Below are 19152 nucleotides of genomic sequence, written 5' to 3'. Positions count from 1 at the left end.
CTAGCAGTCACTCCACCAAATAACTGACTTAATCCCAAGAACAAGAGTGTTGGAGATGTTGACAGATTTATTACAGTTGAAGCAATTCTATATACATTACTCTGCACAAACATCAGTTAAACCATCAATAAATATACAGAAGTTTACAATCAGACACGCGTCTGATAAAATGTTCTGAGTGAGGATTGCCGTCGTCAGTTGAAGTCTGTGTTGAAGTCGTAGGTGTCACCTGAGGTGGCTATTGGGGCACTGATGTCGACGGACTGAAACTGCACACGAGTCTCTGAGTGGAAGAGGAAACAAGTGGTTTAGAACAGGTTCGACATCAGAGCTCCACTTCAAAGACTGTTTACTTTTGGTTTCTTCTGTGTGCTGGGGTTCTTCTGCCAAGTCCACCTGAGGCTGCGAGACAACAGATGCACGTTAGAGTTCCGCCTCTGACACGCAGTCGTGTCTTTCACGTTTGGACTGGATCAGATCTGGATATACAGTCTTCACTAACAAATCGAGACTTGTGCGTTTGTCCTCACTTCCAGGCTCACTATAGAAACAAGTGCCTCCACCGGCAGTTACCTGGCTCTCGGGCTCAGCCGATGTGGTGGCAGGAGGCGGCGAGTCGCTGCTGACACTCAGGAGGCCAGAGGTGGGGCCAGTGGACACAAAACTGATCCCGTTCATCCGGTTTGGGAACCTGACGGCTGAGGGGAAGAGCTGTGTCAGTCACAGACTGGAGCCAAAAACATGTTCAAACACTTGAGACGTTCACCATTCATCGTGGCCTCATTTCCTGTCTGTAGCTTCTGCAGATCCCATCCTTCCTTCATCTGGGCAACAACGGCTTCGGACATGTAGGCTGGAGGAGCAGCGCTGTTGGGTGGTTTACAGTAGTAGCTCATTCTGGGCCTGCGGGAGGACAGGTGTTAAAACAACGCCCTCTAGAGGCGCACAAATGTTGCTACCACAGCTGGGTGATGAGAGGATCAGTGTTGGATTAAAGTCTTCACGGTAGAATCCAGAAATCGTTTTGTCCTCACTTCCTCATCAGTGCTCAGCCACAGAGGTCAACAGAACCAAGGCCACAACTCACCCGGTCCAGTTGTTCAGGAAGGTGACGGCGGCCTGCACTGTGTCCAGGGCCCCTTTCTTCTGAAAACCCCACTTCTTGGCCAAGAGAGTCAGGAATTCTGTGGAGTTCCTGTAGTCTGGGATGTTGTACTGGAGGATGACCTGTGGGACGAAGCACGTCTAGCTCAGCGGTGTCTGACTACAGGACGACACCGGCTCTCCACACCCACCTGAGTCTTGTCACACTGCTTGAGCAGCACCCTCACGGCCTCCAGCACGCTCTGCTGGGCCTCCTCCATCTGCAGGCTCCTCAGGGCCAGACAGGCCGGAGAGTTGGATGGCGACGCCACAAGTGCAGGGCTGTCCAGCAGATTCACGTTCTTGGCTACGTGCACCTCCTGCATGTGTCTGGCCCCCAACACAGAAACACCACATTTTTAAGGGCAATTCTTCACAACCATGACACACTGGTCAGGCCTCAACCAACAAAGGGTCAAACATCATGGTCATCATTCTAGGGTCAGCGTTTTAAGGTGACCTTTCCAAAGTTAAAAAAAAAAAATCCCTCAACTTTGAGAGGACACCTCAACTAGAGGGCATTTAAAGTGTGTGTGTGAGTGTGTTCCAATTCCTGATGACACTATCCTCGTGGGGACCTTATGTCTTTGTGGGGACCGGCAAATTTGAGGATGAAAACCTCAAAATAACTGGGTCAGCAATACAAACACGTGTGTGTGTGTGTGTGTGTGGTCAGAAGAGTCCAGTGGGATTTCACCACCACTAGTGGTGTGTATGGACCGATATCTTGCGATGCAATAGGCTCTCGTGTCCACACAGGACTGGCACCAACAGCACCCACTCAGGACCCGGTTTCCTCAACATGTCACATCAGAGAGGCAACTGTCCAGGCAGAGGCGGGATCAGCCCCCACAGCTGGAAAGCCAGTGTAGCAGTGAGAGCTCTTCTGCTCCACACCGACAGTGAGCAGGACCAGTGAACAGCTCTCAGCCAGAACTCCCGAAATATCAGCCAATCTTCAGTGAGGCTTCAGTTTGCACCCCAGACTTCAGCAGTCCTCAGATCGATGCTGGTAATGCTCCTACAGATGGACGGTCACTCACTTTGTCAGGCCTCTCTGGACGCCGGCGCTGCAGACCACTGCTCCCTTCACACCGTTGATGACACTGCTCTTCCCCACACTGGGGAAGCCTGGAGACAACCAAAAGACTTGAGCAGAGGAACGAGCCAGTGAGGAACCCTAGACGGCGGGAAGCTCACCAACCACTCCGACCTTGAGAAGAGCTCCCTCCTTCATGCTGGTGGCGTAATCGGACAGGAGCTCCACCAGACAGGAGCCCCCGAAGCAGGACGCTGCATTAGACAAGTCAGCGACATCGTTGGAGGGTACGAATCGCTTTTTCTTCGACTGCTGGAGAGAGAGCAGAAGAACGGGTGAGCCTCAGCTGTGCGAGCGTGCTCTTGTGTCATTGTCATCATCCAAGACTTGTCCACAAACGCGCACACACTGGCCTGGTCTCAGGTGATCAGAACCATGTCGAGAAGCGCTTTGACAGTTGCTGTGGGAGGTTCTAACCGGTCACAGCAGCACATGGTCAGCTGCGTCACCTTCTCAACCCTCCAGGTCAGTGACAGCTCTTAACAACTGTAACGCGGCGATCTTAAGATTCCTACCGGCGTGTCGTGCTGATACTTCCTTGAAGCTTTGAACGCCACGACCGGGCCCTCCTTCTGCAGATGCTGCAGCCATTGGTTGACGTTTTGTCGGGGGACCAAGTCTGCAACACACCAGGCTCATTTCCAAGAACACAACACCGAGCAACCTCAGGGTCTGTTACCGATCCTGTTGAGAAGGAAGAGCAGCTTCTTGTTCTTGCTCAGCACTGACTCCTCCAACTGAGGACATCGGCAGCCCAGAGGATCGCGAGCATCCAGGACTTCAATGACGACGTCTGAAGCGTTGATCACCTAGTGTGATGACGGTGTGAGGCCAGTCTTCACAAACAACACACCAAGATGCTTTACCTTGTTCAGCTCGGAGCACATGAACTGCTTGGAGCCTTTGTCTCGTGTCTTTTCTGAACGCTTCTCGGCAGCTTCCACCTGGACCAGGGAAGAGCACAGTCACCACACTGTGCTTCATCAGGGCGTCAGAGGCGCACTCACCTGGCGAGCCTTCTTTGCTGTGGGTTCTTTGGCTCCATCCTCCTTCTCCGCTTTCCTCTTCTTGGCCCGCTCCTCTTTCTTAGCCTGCCGCTGCTTCTCCTTTTGCTCCTCGATCTAAGAAGTCATTTTGGGGAGGACATGAAAGAGTGGAGCGAGTCAAAGAAGAGTCGAAGTGTCGAACAGGCCAAACTGATCCAGAGTTTTGAGTGCCCGTATCCAACACTTTTTAAAACAGGGGCCAGGCATGAACACATTTGAAAAACCTGTTTCCATGTGAACAGTGGATGCATTTCAACAATGACATCACAGGTCCGTCTGCCTCGCTCAACACCTCACAACACCAGTGAACAAGGGAGTAGTATATGCTCAGCAACAACTGTTCAAGTCATTGTTAATGTAAACAGGAAATCTTCAGCTACTCTACTCATAATAAGCAGCAGACGATCGTCGTGATACAGATGTGAGAGCAGCACACTACACGGAAACCAGTCAACAAGTGGAATATTTTGTTTAGAATTAAATGTCTATTTTCGCAAACCATAACCAAACAAGAACTAATGGAAGTGAAATTTAAGCTAATTACACCCTGGGGTGCCAAAGCATGAAACCACAGAGCTGCTAAATCCAGTCTAAACATGTGTCCCTGCCACTCGAGTGTCAATGACGATTTGTAGTTCAGTAATGACCTAAATCAAAGCTCCACCGCATCTTCTGTAAACCACAGTGTCTCTTATCGCTCAACTTGTTTATGTCATCCAGTGCTAATACTTAGGGCACAAGCACGGGTTGCGCATGTGCGAGGGGAGAAAGCAGTGTCACTGCCTGATGCGGTCCGCCAGAAGTTCCGGGACTGGAAACATGCATGCGCAAAAATTGTGTTTACTGGTTGTATCGCGTGAAGTGGTGTTTTTTTTTTTTAAATAGTCTATATTTAACAGTGAAATCTGGAAATTATATGTTTTTACGCACATGCGCAAGTACGATCCGGTCCGCCTGCCTGATGTGGTCCGCTGGAAATGGTGCTGGAGCAGGAAGTTACAAACTAACCGGTTTACTGTTGAGCGCATGTGCACACCAGTAAACGTGCAATTATGTGAATTGGTTATTTTTTATTAAAATAATCAATATTTGGCATTGTAATCTGGAGACTGCATGTTTCTCTGCCATTATAATTTCTTTAATCCAGTATTGAATCAATCATTTCAGACTCCTCCAATACAATGACCTGCGCTGTGCATTGCTTCCGATACAATACGGAGTGTATGGGAAACATTTCTCCTAAAATTTGTTTCATGATTTAAAAGGAACAGGAGTGAGGTCATCTGGCCCTGAACGAGGTTTATGTCGACCGTGGTGCAGCGCTTGAGTCCGTTTATGTTGTACTAAACTAGAATATCATATAAAGATACAATTTCTTAATCTAGACCCTAGAAGTACAAAAAAATGTTTTAATAAGTTAAAAAAACCACAGGCGGACCACATCAGGCAGTGACACTTATCACTGCCTGATGTGGTCCGCCTGCCTGTTGCGGTCCGCCAGGAATTCCGGGACTGGAACCGGAAATTGTGCGTGTTTTACCAACTGACGTTTACTGGTAAGCGCATGCGTCCATGGTTGTATCGCGCACAGGCAATGCAAGTTTATTTTTTTACTTTTTAATTTTTTTACTTCTACAGTCTAGATTAAGGGTTAGGTTTGTACAGTTTGGCTGTGACAAAGAAATAAACCAAAGTAACACTCACTTACCATAAACCGGTTCGTCGGTTACTTCCTGAACCAGCACCATCATATCCGGTGGACCACATCAGGTAGACAGACCAGCAGATCGTACTTACGCATCCACGTAAAAACGTGTAGTTTCCAGATTTTACTGTTAAAGACTATTTTGACAACTATTAAAAAAAACAAAACAAATTTACGTGATATAATAAACAATTCGTAGACCTTGAGCATGCGTGTTTCTAAGATCCGGTTCCAGTCCCGGAACGTCCGGCGGACCACATCAGGCAGTGACACGGACCGCAACAGGCAGTGACAACACGCGCTGCTCTTGGTTGGATCAAGAGAAACGTCAGCTGTCCCTCTATGAACCACAGGTGCCAGTGCCAGGTACACCCGGGAACAGCGGCCACTAGTGGTCGGGAGTGGCGTGCAGCAAACCCGACTGAAACAACAGCAGAAAATGCTGCGTGTTAACGAAGCACGGTTTTGATGTGTTAAATGTTCGGATAGGAAAAAGTGCGGATCCGTGTGGATGAAGCCTAAAAAGCATACAATTCTGACCTCAGGACAAATTTATTAAGAAGCTCGTCGAAACCTCTTTAACCGAAAGACTGAATGCAACGAGGGTGATCGTCTGCAGTCACGTGTCTACTTCTGCGGGCTCGTTTCTTGCTCGTCCAATTGAGTTTTCTTTCGGAATATTTGCGTTACAAACACGCCGAAAACCACCATGATGTCGGTTTCCTCATGTTTTACCGTTGTTTTAATACGTTTGACCACGTGATATTTAGAATGTGTAAGGTGCGCTACGGTCGTGTCCATGTGGCGGAAACCAGATCTCACTGGTTCACTGGCTCTGGACGTTCAGACACTTCTGTCGGTCAGTCAATCAAGAGTCACTATAGTCCGAGCTGAAGCCAAACCTGCAGTCTCCTCTGCTCGGCCTCCCGCAGCACCTCCTCTTTAAACGGGGCGCTGCTCGGAACTCCGGGGTCTTTCTTGACTCTCTTGCTCACACCTTTCTTCTTGGCCTCTCTCCTCACTTTCCTGTGGTGTTCCCGAACCTGGGGCACAGGACGAGTGTGGGTCACGTATCAACAAACTCCCCGACAACAAGTACAAGTTTGGAAAATGACGTAGAACTTACTTTCTTTTGTATTTTAAATCGCTTCGCACATGTCATGCGCTTACTCGCCTTCCGCAGCTCTGAAAACACACGAAGAAGTCAGATCGCATAACAGGAAGAGATGAAGACAAAAAAGTCGCATCAAATTAAACTACCACAACATTAAAGCGACGCGTTTTTGGCTCTGAAAAACGAGCCACACTCACTTGGTCGCTTCATGGTGCAGTGACTGATCCCACACGTGGAGGAGGCGAGGAAGCGTCTGGTGCCGTCACCTCCGCTTTTCTACGCAGCGGTACTTACACTGCCACCTGCTGATCTGGCGGACAATGGCTCGACGTTTATCTGTCAATACGAACAGAAGGAGACGAAGACGAGACATTTTGTTCATTTACCATTCTCTGGTATTATTGCTCTAAAACGGAAATAATATGGAATACTATATTAATAATAATCCCATTTATTGTTGATTGTGGTTTATTTATTTATTGGGTACTTCTATTATTATTGTATGCATACTTCATTCGTTTCTTTCTTTATTATTATTATTATTATTATTATTATTATTATTATTATTATTATTATTATTATTCATTCTCGTACGTTGTACCAAAGCACTTTCCTAGTTGGTAGGATCCCCACTGACCTTAGCACTAAAGCTGAGTCTGATCATTTACAGCACCTCGAATGATTGACTCACTTCAACATTTCTTCACCACTATTTTGAAGATTTCAAACATCTTTGAACTCAAGTGCAATGTAACTGGTCATTTAGATGAGCCATTTAAACGACACTGCGATTGAAACTTTTCCTGAACTCAATTCTACTGGCTTTATTTTGGGAGAATATCTGGTCATAAAAAGTGTTTATCAGGGGCCACAAACATGTTTTCAAACAACCCTTTCTCATGGTTTATTTCACATGTTGTCAGGAGAGATAGATTCTGCCTCTAATCTAATCTAATGCAGTTGAGCTCCTTATCAACTGAGAAAAAATAGCTGCCTCTTCAAACATTAGTGTCTGACGCCACACAGAGTTGGGGTTCAGCCCCCCGTGAACGCGAGCGCGCCATCGCCCAGGATCCCCCCCCCCAGCTCCCGAGGGTGTCGCGCGAGGGCGGGTCACGTGACAGTCCCCCTCATCGCCTCGTCCGCCGGAGGATCGTCTCTTGTCCACGTCGCCGCACACGATGACCAAACTGCAATTTCTGAACGTGTTCCTGACGGAGCGGCTCATGCTCGCCGCCCAGGAGATCTACAAGTCTGTGGAGGACACCATCCTGGAGTACCAGGAGGAGATCGCGATCCGAGAGCGCGAGAACGACTACCTGAGGCGACGGCTGAGAGACGCGGGGATGGAAGTGTGGCCAGGTGAGGCGACCCGGAGCTCGGCCGCGGGTCAGTGGCCTCGAGTTCATTGAAGGACTCGCCAAGTCAGCGCATGTGTGGACATGTCACGGTGGCAGCTAGCGCGCTAGCTAGCTGCCGTTAGCTGCTAATGTCATAGCAGCCTTTGTTCGTTAGCTTCCGCCGAACCGGAGTTCAAGTTAGTTTCAACTCAGCTCCAAGTGAATGAGCTGGTGCTAGATGTTCCTGCTCAAACGAACCCCTTGCTATACTAATGTAACGAGGACACGCATCTTAACTCACTGCAAACCCAGACCGGAGCCGAGCTCGTTCCCTCCCGCTCCAGTGGGTCGTGAGCGACTCGCTCCTTGAGGATCGAGCTGCGGCTGACCGCGCGAGTCTTTTGGAAAAGCTCTGTTTCTAATGTGTTTCAAGGGCAACATAACTGTCTGAACACAGAGAGAGCGGCTGAGTCACATTGCTTTTTATTTCGTTTTACAACAGTCTGACACAAAGATTATTCTGGAGAGGGTCTTCACCTCAGAGATCAAAACTGACACTGACACACACACACACACACACACACACACACCTGACTTTAACACTAATCTGATTTAATTCAACACTCAAAAAACGTATTTATTTCTGTGATTCATTCATTCTGTATCGAATTTAGATACACTGCAGCAGGACACAGCACAGTGTGTCTGAATGAAGGAGCACCACGTTTTAGTGTTGTTCATTCAAATGATGTCTGTACACTGTGCAGCCTCTCGAGCCGATCTGAGGGCCGAGCGTGGCCGTTTGCCGCCCTCTGTGTGGCCATCGTGGTCAGAGGGCATTTGGAAGCTGCCCATGCAGACATGGGGCTATTTGTTAAAGTTTCTCTTGAGCTATGCAGATGTCAATGAGCTAGTCCTTTTTATTTTGTATTCTTCATTTGTATAAAAAAAAAATACCGGGTATTACCTGCTATATAACTGTTTTAGGGCTTGTATTTTCACTTATTTCGTTTTTGCAAAAACATTTTTTTGTTTTCCATGTGAAAATTCCGCAGCATATATATTCGTACACCCTCATGTGATCAAGGTTTTCAAATGAACTGAGCTGCATCTACAATTAAGTCGTGTTATGAGTCACCCGACTGAATTACATTTACCCACAGCTTTGCTCAGTATTTCTTTTTTTATTGTTAATTTTCGTCACTTTTATTAGATTATCTAAAAGAACATTGACATGAACAAAATGAGGGGCTTGTGCTTGATTCTAGCTAACAAAAGGCAGTGTAAAGTGACTCCTGTAGTGTCAAGTTCATTATGGTTGGTTTGGAAAACCACTCTAGAATGAAGTGATAACCATTTACACGCAAATGTCTGCCACTAGCTGTATGTACACAATGATGTGTGTGTTTAATATCGCTGTGAAAAAGCTCTGTGGATGGAGTCACCTGAACCTGCTCTTTTCATAGATCGTCCATCAATGGCTCTTCTGGAGGAGGAGGATGGCGAACATCCACGGCGAGAGTGGAGTCCCAGCATGGGTCACGAGGAGCGAGTCCCTCTTCAGATCAAGGACAAACGAGACCCAGGAGGCAGCCAGATTCGCGGACACTGCAGCGCCTCAGAAAACATGTTCCCACCCGCACGGCTCGCTAACGACTACACGCCGGACGTTCCTCAGACCTCCAACCTGCCGCAGAACCCCGGGGTGGAGAACAGCGAACGGGATCCTGGGGGCCGCGGCATGGTGCGACACGTGAAGGCCGAGGCCGGAGGCGTCCACAGAAACACTGCTGCTGCCGCTGCGAACAGCAGCGCGCAGCCTCTCGCGCCTGTCAACCCAAACTGCCCGAATGAGAACAACATCATCAGCGGGGACAGTGGAGGCCAGATGAAAGGCACGGCTGTCAGCAGAGGGCCGGCGCCTCAGATGCGCGGCCAGCCGACCAACGTGGACTGCCCGCATCAGAAATCTCCACTGCAAGGCAACATGGCGTCTTTCAGCTGCAAGGTATGTGGCGAGGCCTTCAGTCACATCGGACATTTGCACGTCCATGTTCAAGTGCACACGCGGGAGAAGCCGTACCGCTGCGGCGTATGTGGGAAGTGCTGCAGCTCCTCCGGCCGCCTGCAGGAGCACCAGCGGAGCCACACCGGGGAGAAGCCCTTCCGCTGCCAGATCTGTGGGAACGGCTTCACGCAGATGGCTCACCTGAAGGTCCACATGAGGATCCACACCGGAGAGAAGCCGTACAGCTGCCCGGTGTGCGGCAAGTGCTTCAGTCGCTCCGACAAAATCAAGAGGCACCTGCAGACACACAACCGCGAGGGCTCCTACTTCCCGGGACAATGACGCTGACTGAGCTTGCGAGTGGTGGCTGTGCACACGCTTCTGACCGGTGACGTCACTGCCTGTCCTAACCCCCACCCCCACCAGCACAGTGGTTCCGATCTTGAGTTTGAGTTGGCCAGTTTAGTCATTTTCATGATTTATATTCGTCCTGGAGGATCAAACTAGCGAGTCATTAGTTAGCCTTAATGAACGTCCGGTTTCATTTAGTATCTGGAGATGAAGTCTTCCACACATCTGGAGCCTCAAATCTTGGCATATTTTTTTCACTCGGACGACACAAACCAAACAATATTTCCTGACCAGCTGAAGTTTTTCAAAAGGCCAAACTAAAAAACGGTGTATTTTGAAGCTCTGAAGCTGCCTGCTTGCAGAAGGTGTCGTGATAAACGTTCTCAGCCGAGTCGTTGCCTTCCATCCGTCCTTAGCTCCTGATTTTGAGTTTTCCAGTTGAAGCGAACACAGCTTGAGCTCACGGTCATGCAAATTGGATCATTTAGCTCAGTCTACACTGCATGTTTCCCCTCTTTAGTGTCAGTCACCCATTTTTGCTTTCAGATTGTCTCCTCCTGCATCACCTAGTAAGAGTCAGCCAATCGTAGAAGCCATTGGGGCTGATGCGTTCAGGTGCCTCCTGAACTGTAGCTGACAAACATCATGACTGAAAAGCATAGAGAACTGTGACTGACTGCTTGAACCAGGAAGGAATTAATCAGTAAAAGGGTTCAGATACCTAAAGTGGCTGTTGAGCTGAGTGAGTGTGCATGAATCCCTACTGCACCTGAATGCATCAGACCTAACCAGCTTCTGTGCGTTACATGATCTGTCTGTAAAAACTCATGTGCTGCCTTACGTGACACAGTGCCGACCCGGTGCCGGCACCACGCTTGCCGACAGAGCACAAGTGCTCCATGTGGTCATTTTACACAAGTGTTAGCATGTTTATTTTCATGCACATCATGGTTTTGTGAAGGGGTCGTGTATCTGAGCCATCACAGTGGGATCTCTGCATCCACTGTCTTCCTCGCTTTGTGATGGATTTTGAGCCAGCACCCATTTTTCCTCTCAGGACTTGAACTCTTCCAACAGACTCAGGGTTTGATCAGTCGCACATGATCACTCAGCGTCCATCATCCCGCGGAGGGACTCACTTTCAGCATGTCTGGAGCTCAACTGTACAGTGTTGTGGATATAAATGTTATTTTTAATAAAGTAGCACTGACACCTGTGGACATCCGTTACAGATTCTCATCTTCTTTCTGAAGCCCTCTCAATGCTGCTCATGCAGGTTAGGGAGCAGGAGTCTCTCTGGTCAAAGATGTCAGAGCAGCAGCTGGACAGCAGTGGTCAGTGTTTATTGTTCTTCTTAGACAGTGAGCTATTCCCTCATTTCAGGGCATTCAATATCATTTTATTTTTTTAACCATAGGTAAGTAAAAACAAAATGCATACATACATAAACAATGGCAAATGTCCATAAGAATTCCAGTAGTTCACCAATAATTATTACGGTAGTTATTATCAAACAAAATGTGAGATGCATTCTAAATAATTGAGATAGAGACAATAAAATATTTATTGCATATGCATAATTCAAAGCAATAATTCCGAAAAAACGCCTGTTTTCTTTTGTCCTCGTATCAATCAGTTTTCATTTTCATCACTCTTATTATACATTATTATTGATGAATCGATCATCATAATTGTGATTTCTTGCGACACATATTAACCTTTGAAATGTCGCTTGGAAATATGCAATTGCACAAATACACCACTAGATGGAGTATTGTCCATTTAAATCAATCCTCACGCTGCGCGACACTAAACGTCGACCGAGGAATTTTTCCTTTTTTGTGATCGTGTAATGAATCATGAGCTAATTTCAAACAATGAAAGGACTTGTGGGGTCCTGTCAAATGGTCCCCACAAGGGCGTAAGGTCCTTACAAGGAGGTGTTTTGTCAAGAATTGGTCGCCACAAGTGAGGATGAACCAAGTATACAAACACACACTAACGTCTAAAAAAACAACATACTAGGAGGGATTGAACACAACCAGAACCAGTCTGTGTGGGAGGATGCGGGTGCAAAAACAACACTTAGAAAAAAAAAAGACAAAAACGCAGACAAAACTCACTGAAACGTGCAGCAGAGATGTCAACTTACTGGCAAGTCATGTCTCCAGGTTATTCACTGATAAATAATTAGATCTGTACAACAGGACGAATGGAGATCTGGAATGAATTTCCAACTGCTGACCCTCTCGTGAGTTACTCCTCAGGAACTGTGGAAATGTTTCCTCTCAGTCTGCAGCCTGTCGACCCTCCTGTCACACCAGTACAATCTCCTCACGCCTCGTCCCCCTTCCGTGCAGAAGTGAGGCGACAGCTGTGCCTCCACAGAGACTCCTGTCTCTGGAGACGGATGCAAACCTTCCTCTCTGGCTTCAGGGTGTCAGAAAAGATGTGGCCTGCTGATGGATGACTTCAAGCTGCATTGCAGTCTGGTGTCACTGTAGCTGACGGAACTCTGCTGTCTTCTTCTCCGTCCTTCAGCACCTCCTGTCAGCAGGTCCCTCTCCTCCACCCTGAACTGTGACCAGCTTCCTTCTGATTCTGCCGGGTTTCAACTGGAACCAACACTCGCAGCAGAACCACCTTTAAATCATGACCCGGAGTCTGTTCAGAGTGACAGAGAGGTCAGAGGTCACTCACTGATGTGAGTTCAAAGATGAATAAATATCAATCATAAATATCAGGAAACAGACTGTGATCTGGGCCGTAGAGGAGAAACTTGTTAGGGAATGTGACACTGAAGCAGGGACACCATCTTGACCTGAGGTTAGTGAGAGATCCTCCTCATAACGGCCAGTGCTTGCTGGAGCTGAGGCAGAAACCATGACTCCTGACACCCTCAGGAGCTTCTTGAAGGAGTCACAGACTCTGATCTAATGTAAATACAGACTCAACTCCTGTGATTCACCATCTTGTTGGAGTAATGGATATGACTCCTCACCCCCACTCTCATCCCTCCTCACTCCCTGAAACAATATCGGGCCTGTTTAATTCTGCTGTCCCGCGAATCTCTCACCCTTCCTCCCCTCTGTCTCAGACAACTGACGAGAAGGGCCACAGGTGCTGCTGCTGAGATGCAGAGAGAGATGTGGCACAACACACACACACACGGACACACAGGGTGACTCAGCGACTCCAGACCGACGCCTGGAGGTGAGATCAGCAGCTGCCTGAGGGTGCACTCTTCAGAGGGGAGGGCGTGACTGGACCAGGTTTTCATCTTCATGGACGTCATCCAGGCCTCCACCGAGAAGGAGCTCTCCTGCGGCATGGACAACTCTCCTTCATGGTCACCACTGACCGGCCTGCTGGAGGCCAGGGGACGAGCAGACAGTGGAGCACTGACTCACAACTCTTGTGAAACATGACTGTGCTCACGATATTTAGAGGACTATCTTATCTAATGTTATTTTCCCATCAGTATTTCCAAAGCACATGAAGACGGCAACGTAAAAAAAAGGGGATGATGGTGTGGGACTCTTAACCACACTGTCTAAAACACCATTTGTTCCATGTTGTGTTGCCTTAACAACACAATCACTGCCGCAACAGCTGCCCCGTGTTGTGAACCGGTCCGTCGGTCTCTGTGTTGAGGGTCCAGGGGTCAGTGGGGGGGTGAGGAAGTGAGAGAGGGAGCAAATGAGAGGGTGAGGGAGTCGTGCATTCACTGGACCTCATTAGCGAAGACGCTTCATCAAAGAGGGCAGTCACCAACAACATGGCTGCTCTGACCCAGGGGACGGGGTCACCATAGGGGCTTTTGAGGGGTGCATTCAGTGGGACTAGAGAGAGAACCAGAGGCAGTGTGGGGATGAGTGAGTGAGTGAGAGTGAGAGTCAGTGAAAGAGAGCGATTGAGTGAGTGTGTGACTGAGAGAGACAGTAACAGAATGAGTTAGTGACCGTGACCAGATCGATGGATGAATGACTGAGTGAGTAAGAGTGAGCAAGTCAGGGTGAGAGAGAGGGTGAGTGAATAAGTAAGATAGTGAGATAATGAGTAAGTGAGAGAGAGAAAGCACGGTCGCATGTCCGGCCCAGAAAACTGAATTATTGTGTTAGTCCGGCTAAATTCAGCCTTTTTCTAATATAAACAGCTTCGTCCAACTATAAGAGAGAAATCGAGAGAAGTGGAATTTCTCTTAGTCAGACTCCATGACCTGGATGATGCGATTAATAACTGGACTAAACTGGCATGTAGCCATGTAGCTGGACCATCACTGGACTGGGTGATGTGCGGTTGTGCTAGTGTTAGCAGCCGTCACTAAGCTTGGATACTAAGCTAGTCGGGGGCTCACGCCCAGTGAGATGAAGTGAGACTCTGTGCTTCAGTGACTCGACATCTATCATTCTTGCAAAACAAAGACAACAGAGTCTCCTGAACATTGGATTTTACTCCAATCCAAACACGATGACCATGACAGGGCCATCGCTCTGAAGCGCTGACTCTGACTCTCAGAACGATCGCTGCGTACAAAGAACAATATAACAGTGTGGGACGGCTCCTCGCTACCTGGCAGCTCGGCCTGTTCTTCTACCGACAGCAGAACCAAAAGGACAGAAGAGCTCCCGGTGCCACCCCTCGTCATGGAGGTGGAGACTCCAGCCTCAGAAGGAAGACGTGTTGGAGTCTCCCGGCTTGATGGCTCCAGCTGCTCTCTTGGTCAGTGATGTCAGACCCACTGAGACTCTCCTGAAGTCCCAGCTTTTTCATTTTCCGTCAGAAAGGAGCGACACGATCAGGAACTATTCTGTATTCGAGCGAACACTGCATCAGCCATTGAATCCATCACGTCGCTGCTGACGGACACCTGAGGTTGTACTTTCAATATTAAACAGGTAAAATGTCAAACTCCGACTGCCTGATGGCGTCAACAAAAGACTCAGAGAATGCTGGAATGGTTGGTTGATTTTTAAAACACAACAGTATTCAGCTCTCTCCCACAAGGCAGGAGTCAGAGTCAGGAGAGTCAGAGATGAAGACACTGAGGCTGCCATTGGGAGAAAGAACCAGATCACAAATGAGTCTATCAGAGGGACGTGTGAGGGGGGTCGGATGTCGTCTGCAGAAAAGTGCCCCTTGTGTTAGAGAGTCGAGGTTGTGTCTGGGCTGCTTTGTTACTTTTACATGAGCAGTTGATGATGAACAGGAAGCTGTTTCCTCAAATATACAATGATTCAGATTTCACTGGTGACATGCTGAACTCTGACTCACTATCAATCGTGACTAATGGTCACAACTAATGAATAAAATGTTCCTTTAAAAAATAGGCAACTCTACCTTATGGCTATTTGAGGGGACTATGAGGTGTGGGACAGCGCCCCCCATTGACCCGTCACCACTGGAGTCCAGTGCAGAAGAGTCAGGTCAGCTTTCACTTGTTCATCATTTCTAATGTTCAGCAATATGAAATGTTTACTATACTGTCTTCTTCTACTTTGTCTCAGTTTCTAATGTTTGCTTTACGATTTAATGACTGTTTCCATGATTCAGCATGACTTGGTTGCAAGTCCCATCAGACATGACGAAGAGAGTCGTGAGTGTTGGCGACGTTCATGGAATGATTCCAATGAGAAAGTTTATTTTTGTCCGACTCCCAAGGCGCTGAGCAATGCTGCGCCTGCCAACGGCAGCGGCCTGATGTGTTTTACTTCAGAGAGAGGGAACATTAAAATCTGAATTTCACCATCAACCCTTAATGTGACGGGGCAGCAGTCTGACATGATGGAAGAATCTCACAGGTGGAATTTAAAGTCTCAGTCAGCGACGAGTGGAGCTCATTCTGCAGCAGCCGTTGGGCTTCATGGAAATATGAATCGTGGACCTCTCTATAACAAGCAGCTACCAAACATTGAACCACAGAGACGACATATTCTTGGATGAACCGTCAAAGAAACACCTCATAAGCAAAACACAAATAGATAAAGAGTTTTTTTGTGTGGACAAGCCGAGCACCAGACAACTGAATGAAATGCAACATCATCAAGGAGATCATGACTCTGTCTACGACTCCCGAATCTTTCGGCCGTCCATAAACTCCTCTCCCAGCTGAGGGGGGTTTGGCGGCTGCGCCAGGGTGAACACACTTCTGTGTGAGAGGGAACGGAGTGGCACAGCAATCCGCCAGAAATCTCACATCTATTTCAGGAATGCAAAAACACTGGCGGGCAGAAATGTTGTCGGGTAGGGCTTGGAACCAAACACTGGGAGCTGCTTTCCCACATGATTGTTGTTCATAAAAGATCGTCATGAGAGGACCAGTAAGTCTCAGCGATCTGGTTTTTGAACATTCTTTCTGGTCCTCAGCAGCAGTTCGGCAGGAATCCATCAACTCTGCCACTTTCCAACCGTGCCTCCATGACTTTGTTAGTTTATCACTTCTGTTGATATTGAAGTCAGTAGTTCATACTGTAAAGGAAATGTTCTTGAGTCTAAATGTTTCCATGTAAATCTGTATATTTGGCATGACAAATAATTTAAATTTAAATTTAATTAAAATTATAGTAAATATAAGTGAAAATTAATTTATGATTAAAATAAAAAAATGAAGAATAATAAAACAGCATCTTTCAGACACACAAGGGACACAAAGTTCCATGCAGCAAGTAAATAGAATTAAAGTAACAATGTTTCTGTTTTAATATGTCAATGAACAAATTAATATGTAAGGGAAATCAATTTTCCCCCATGACAGGACAGATTACTGAGTAACAATAACAAGGTAAAAGTCAAGAACAGGTGAAATATTTGATGATGATGATGATGATGGTGGTGGTGAAGGTCTTCATGCTGAGGACCTCGACTGGCCCTGGGGCTTCTTTTGCACTGCTGCTTATTAGGAGGAGAATGTAAAGACAATGTCTCTGAACAATAAATTCTACTTTGGCGAGAGAAAAGTTCAAACCTGCAGATGGAGCAGTGAAATGTGAGCAGCGAACAGGCGACTGAGTCTGACACAATAAGGGGCTGACGCACCGCCCTGAGGCTGGTGGCTTTCATTTATCAGGACCAAGCCCAGAAGCCACCCCTGCTCCACCAGAACCAGAGCTGATAGAAGCTACGGCCGCCTTCACGTCCCCAGCACCTCCGACATGCAAAAACGCTCCTTCCCTGGCTGCAGTTTTCTCCGCAGCTCCGCTCACTCTCCAGACTCACAGCCTCCTTCACCACCTGTCTGTCAACAGGGAGGAGCAACGATGGCATCGTCACCTTCTGAAGGTCATATACGTTTTCAGGTTCAGCCTCAGCTCACCGTGGACACTATTTTAACAAGCTTAACAAGGCGTCCTCATATAAAATACATCACACATTTATGATACATTCAAAATTCAGTCACAGTGTGAAGTTTCCAGGCTCCAAGACTTGCATCAGTGACCTCACACACAAAGAGAGGAACCTGATTGAATGTCAGGGATCAGCTATGTTTGTGCTACAGACGCCGTGATACCTGGGAACTGCAGTCCCTCAGCCAGTGCAGACACATTGTTCCAAGTTTGGCCCTGATGGTCTCTTTTGTTTGCTCATCATAAATCCTCCAGTCATTTGCTGCACCCCCTCAGGTGGTCAGACACGAGTCGTCAGCTAACGGTGGCTCAGTGGGAGCTCAGCAGTCTGTGGGATCCAAACTCCACGGAAAAACATTAAACAGACGCTCTCATAGATGAGAGTAATATCACCAGCTCCACTGTGAGATGGAGCCACACGTAAACTTCCTTCAGCCAGATTGGATCTCTGCTGCATGAGGAGGTGCACTGTGGAGAGCTCGTGGGGGACGTGGCCTGGAAGCCACACAGGTACACACACAGACACACACACACACAAATGTAAAATGAGATCAGAGGAGAGAACACAGGAGAAGATTGCAGTTAATGCACTCTGTGAATGCAGCAGTGAGACAAAGGTGAAGGGCATGAGGTTGTATCAGGGTCATCACTCCATTCATGCTTGGAGCCGCTGATCTTCACATGCAAACTGGATAAGACAATCAAGTGTGAGACAGCACCTTCACAACTGTAGGAGTCCAGAGTCCACACCCTGCCACGTCCTCAGAAGCACCTTTCAGAGCTACACACAGGAGGACAGCGTCATTGTGACGCTCCAGAGGATGACGTCACCTTTACCTGGCCTAAGAACACAGGAGCATGAACAGTGTCCCAAGGAGAAAAAGCCCTCTGAATAATAAGAAAGTCATCAGAGCTCCTCTGGAGTCTGCAGAAAGGAGCAATTTCATTTCCTGAAAATGGTCGCCTCAGGAATACCTCAGAAATGACAGACATAAACATGGGAAAGTCTTTCATTTCCTTTTGCATATTGCCTTCCCAAGGTTGCATCTACATCAGGATCTTCAGCTCTCACTGGAACCTTCCCAGAGATTCTTCCCATGATGGACAGGCGGATCACGAGGATTCTGATGTGAGGGAGAAAGAGCTGTGCAAAAAGATAAAGCTCAATCTATTGGTGGATTTCTACTCTTATTAACTCTTATATACGATCGCCAGCTTTTGAGACCTTTTCTGAAAATGTGCTTTTCTCTGTAGTGTGTCCTGACTCTCCCTAGGGGTCAAGTGAGAGACGGAGACAGGGACAAACTCAAAGTTTCTCTTCCTCATGACTCGTCTCTTCAGGTGTCTGAGAGGTGTGCTTTGAACCCTTTGTAAGCTTTCTGATCCTGGGGCCCACCTTTCCCAGAACACATGGCCCGGGGGACTGTTCAATAGAACTGATTCATGACTTTTGATTTCATTTGTGATCAATAACCATATTCAATCTAGCCACACGTAAACAAAGCAAAACCTTGAATGAAATGACATGAAACCATGTGATCATCGCAAAGATATTCATTTGTCATCGAAACGTCCAACCAGCAGCAGAACCAGGCGCAAGTCATATTCATCAAATTTAGTTAAGAAAAAAATACACTTGATGCAAACTGTTGAGAAAATTAGAAAAACTGAACAAATTATGAATAAAATAAATATAATAAAACCATGCCTAAATATCATAAAATAAAAATAATGTATTTTATTTAAACTCCAAGGAAGATATAAGTGAAATGTCAATGAAAGCATCGCCATAAAATGTTCTAATTAATTTCCAAAATTAAACAGGTGCTTCCATTAACAATTTTTACTGTTACTCACTTTCTTCATCATTTTTTCTTTTCAAGAACGTCTCCATAGTTGGTAACTATCACAGATTTGCAGCAGTCAAGTCAATTCAGTGACACACTACTGTCACCATATGTTGGTAATGCATTAAAACTGAGCGTCTTGCGGCCCTCACAGCC

General features: G+C 47.2%; 2 protein-coding genes and 1 non-coding gene across 4 annotated transcripts; 1 reads left to right on the top strand and 2 right to left on the bottom strand.

Moving 5' to 3' along the window:
• Positions 1-63: 63 nt before the first annotated feature.
• Positions 64-7744, bottom strand: gnl3 (guanine nucleotide binding protein-like 3 (nucleolar)). Of its 2 annotated transcripts, XM_053867714.1 has the most exons (16): positions 7427-7744; positions 6305-6443; positions 6120-6178; positions 5896-6036; positions 3250-3363; positions 3109-3186; positions 2922-3051; positions 2758-2861; positions 2344-2494; positions 2187-2274; positions 1296-1473; positions 1088-1227; positions 767-903; positions 574-698; positions 354-402; positions 64-283 (listed from the first exon to the last, which is right to left on the bottom strand). In XM_053867714.1, exons 2-16 carry the CDS (start codon positions 6315-6317, stop codon positions 195-197), a joined length of 1596 nt encoding a protein of 531 aa, XP_053723689.1. In that variant the 5' UTR covers positions 6318-6443; positions 7427-7744; the 3' UTR covers positions 64-194. The 2 variants fall into 2 exon arrangements, with proteins under 2 accessions (XP_053723689.1, XP_053723690.1); XM_053867715.1 differs by lacking the exons at positions 5896-6036; positions 6120-6178; positions 6305-6443; positions 7427-7744 and adding an exon at positions 4997-5884.
• On the bottom strand, positions 2615-2706 carry LOC128761353 (small nucleolar RNA SNORA47). Its single transcript, XR_008415011.1, has one exon. It is a non-coding gene; the product is annotated as a small nucleolar RNA SNORA47 (small nucleolar RNA).
• Positions 7217-11021, top strand: LOC128760359 (zinc finger protein 135-like). Its single transcript, XM_053867717.1, has 2 exons — positions 7217-7469; positions 8914-11021. Exons 1-2 carry the CDS (start codon positions 7289-7291, stop codon positions 9795-9797), a joined length of 1065 nt encoding a protein of 354 aa, XP_053723692.1. The 5' UTR covers positions 7217-7288; the 3' UTR covers positions 9798-11021.
• The last annotated feature ends 8131 nt before the right edge of the window (positions 11022-19152 follow it).

The sequence above is a fragment of the Synchiropus splendidus genome, chromosome 6 (assembly GCF_027744825.2).
Source record: "Synchiropus splendidus isolate RoL2022-P1 chromosome 6, RoL_Sspl_1.0, whole genome shotgun sequence".
Lineage (NCBI taxonomy): Eukaryota > Metazoa > Chordata > Actinopteri > Syngnathiformes > Callionymidae > Synchiropus > Synchiropus splendidus.
Note: the sequence above shows the minus strand (reverse complement) of the source record. Positions and strands in the feature narration are given on the sequence as shown.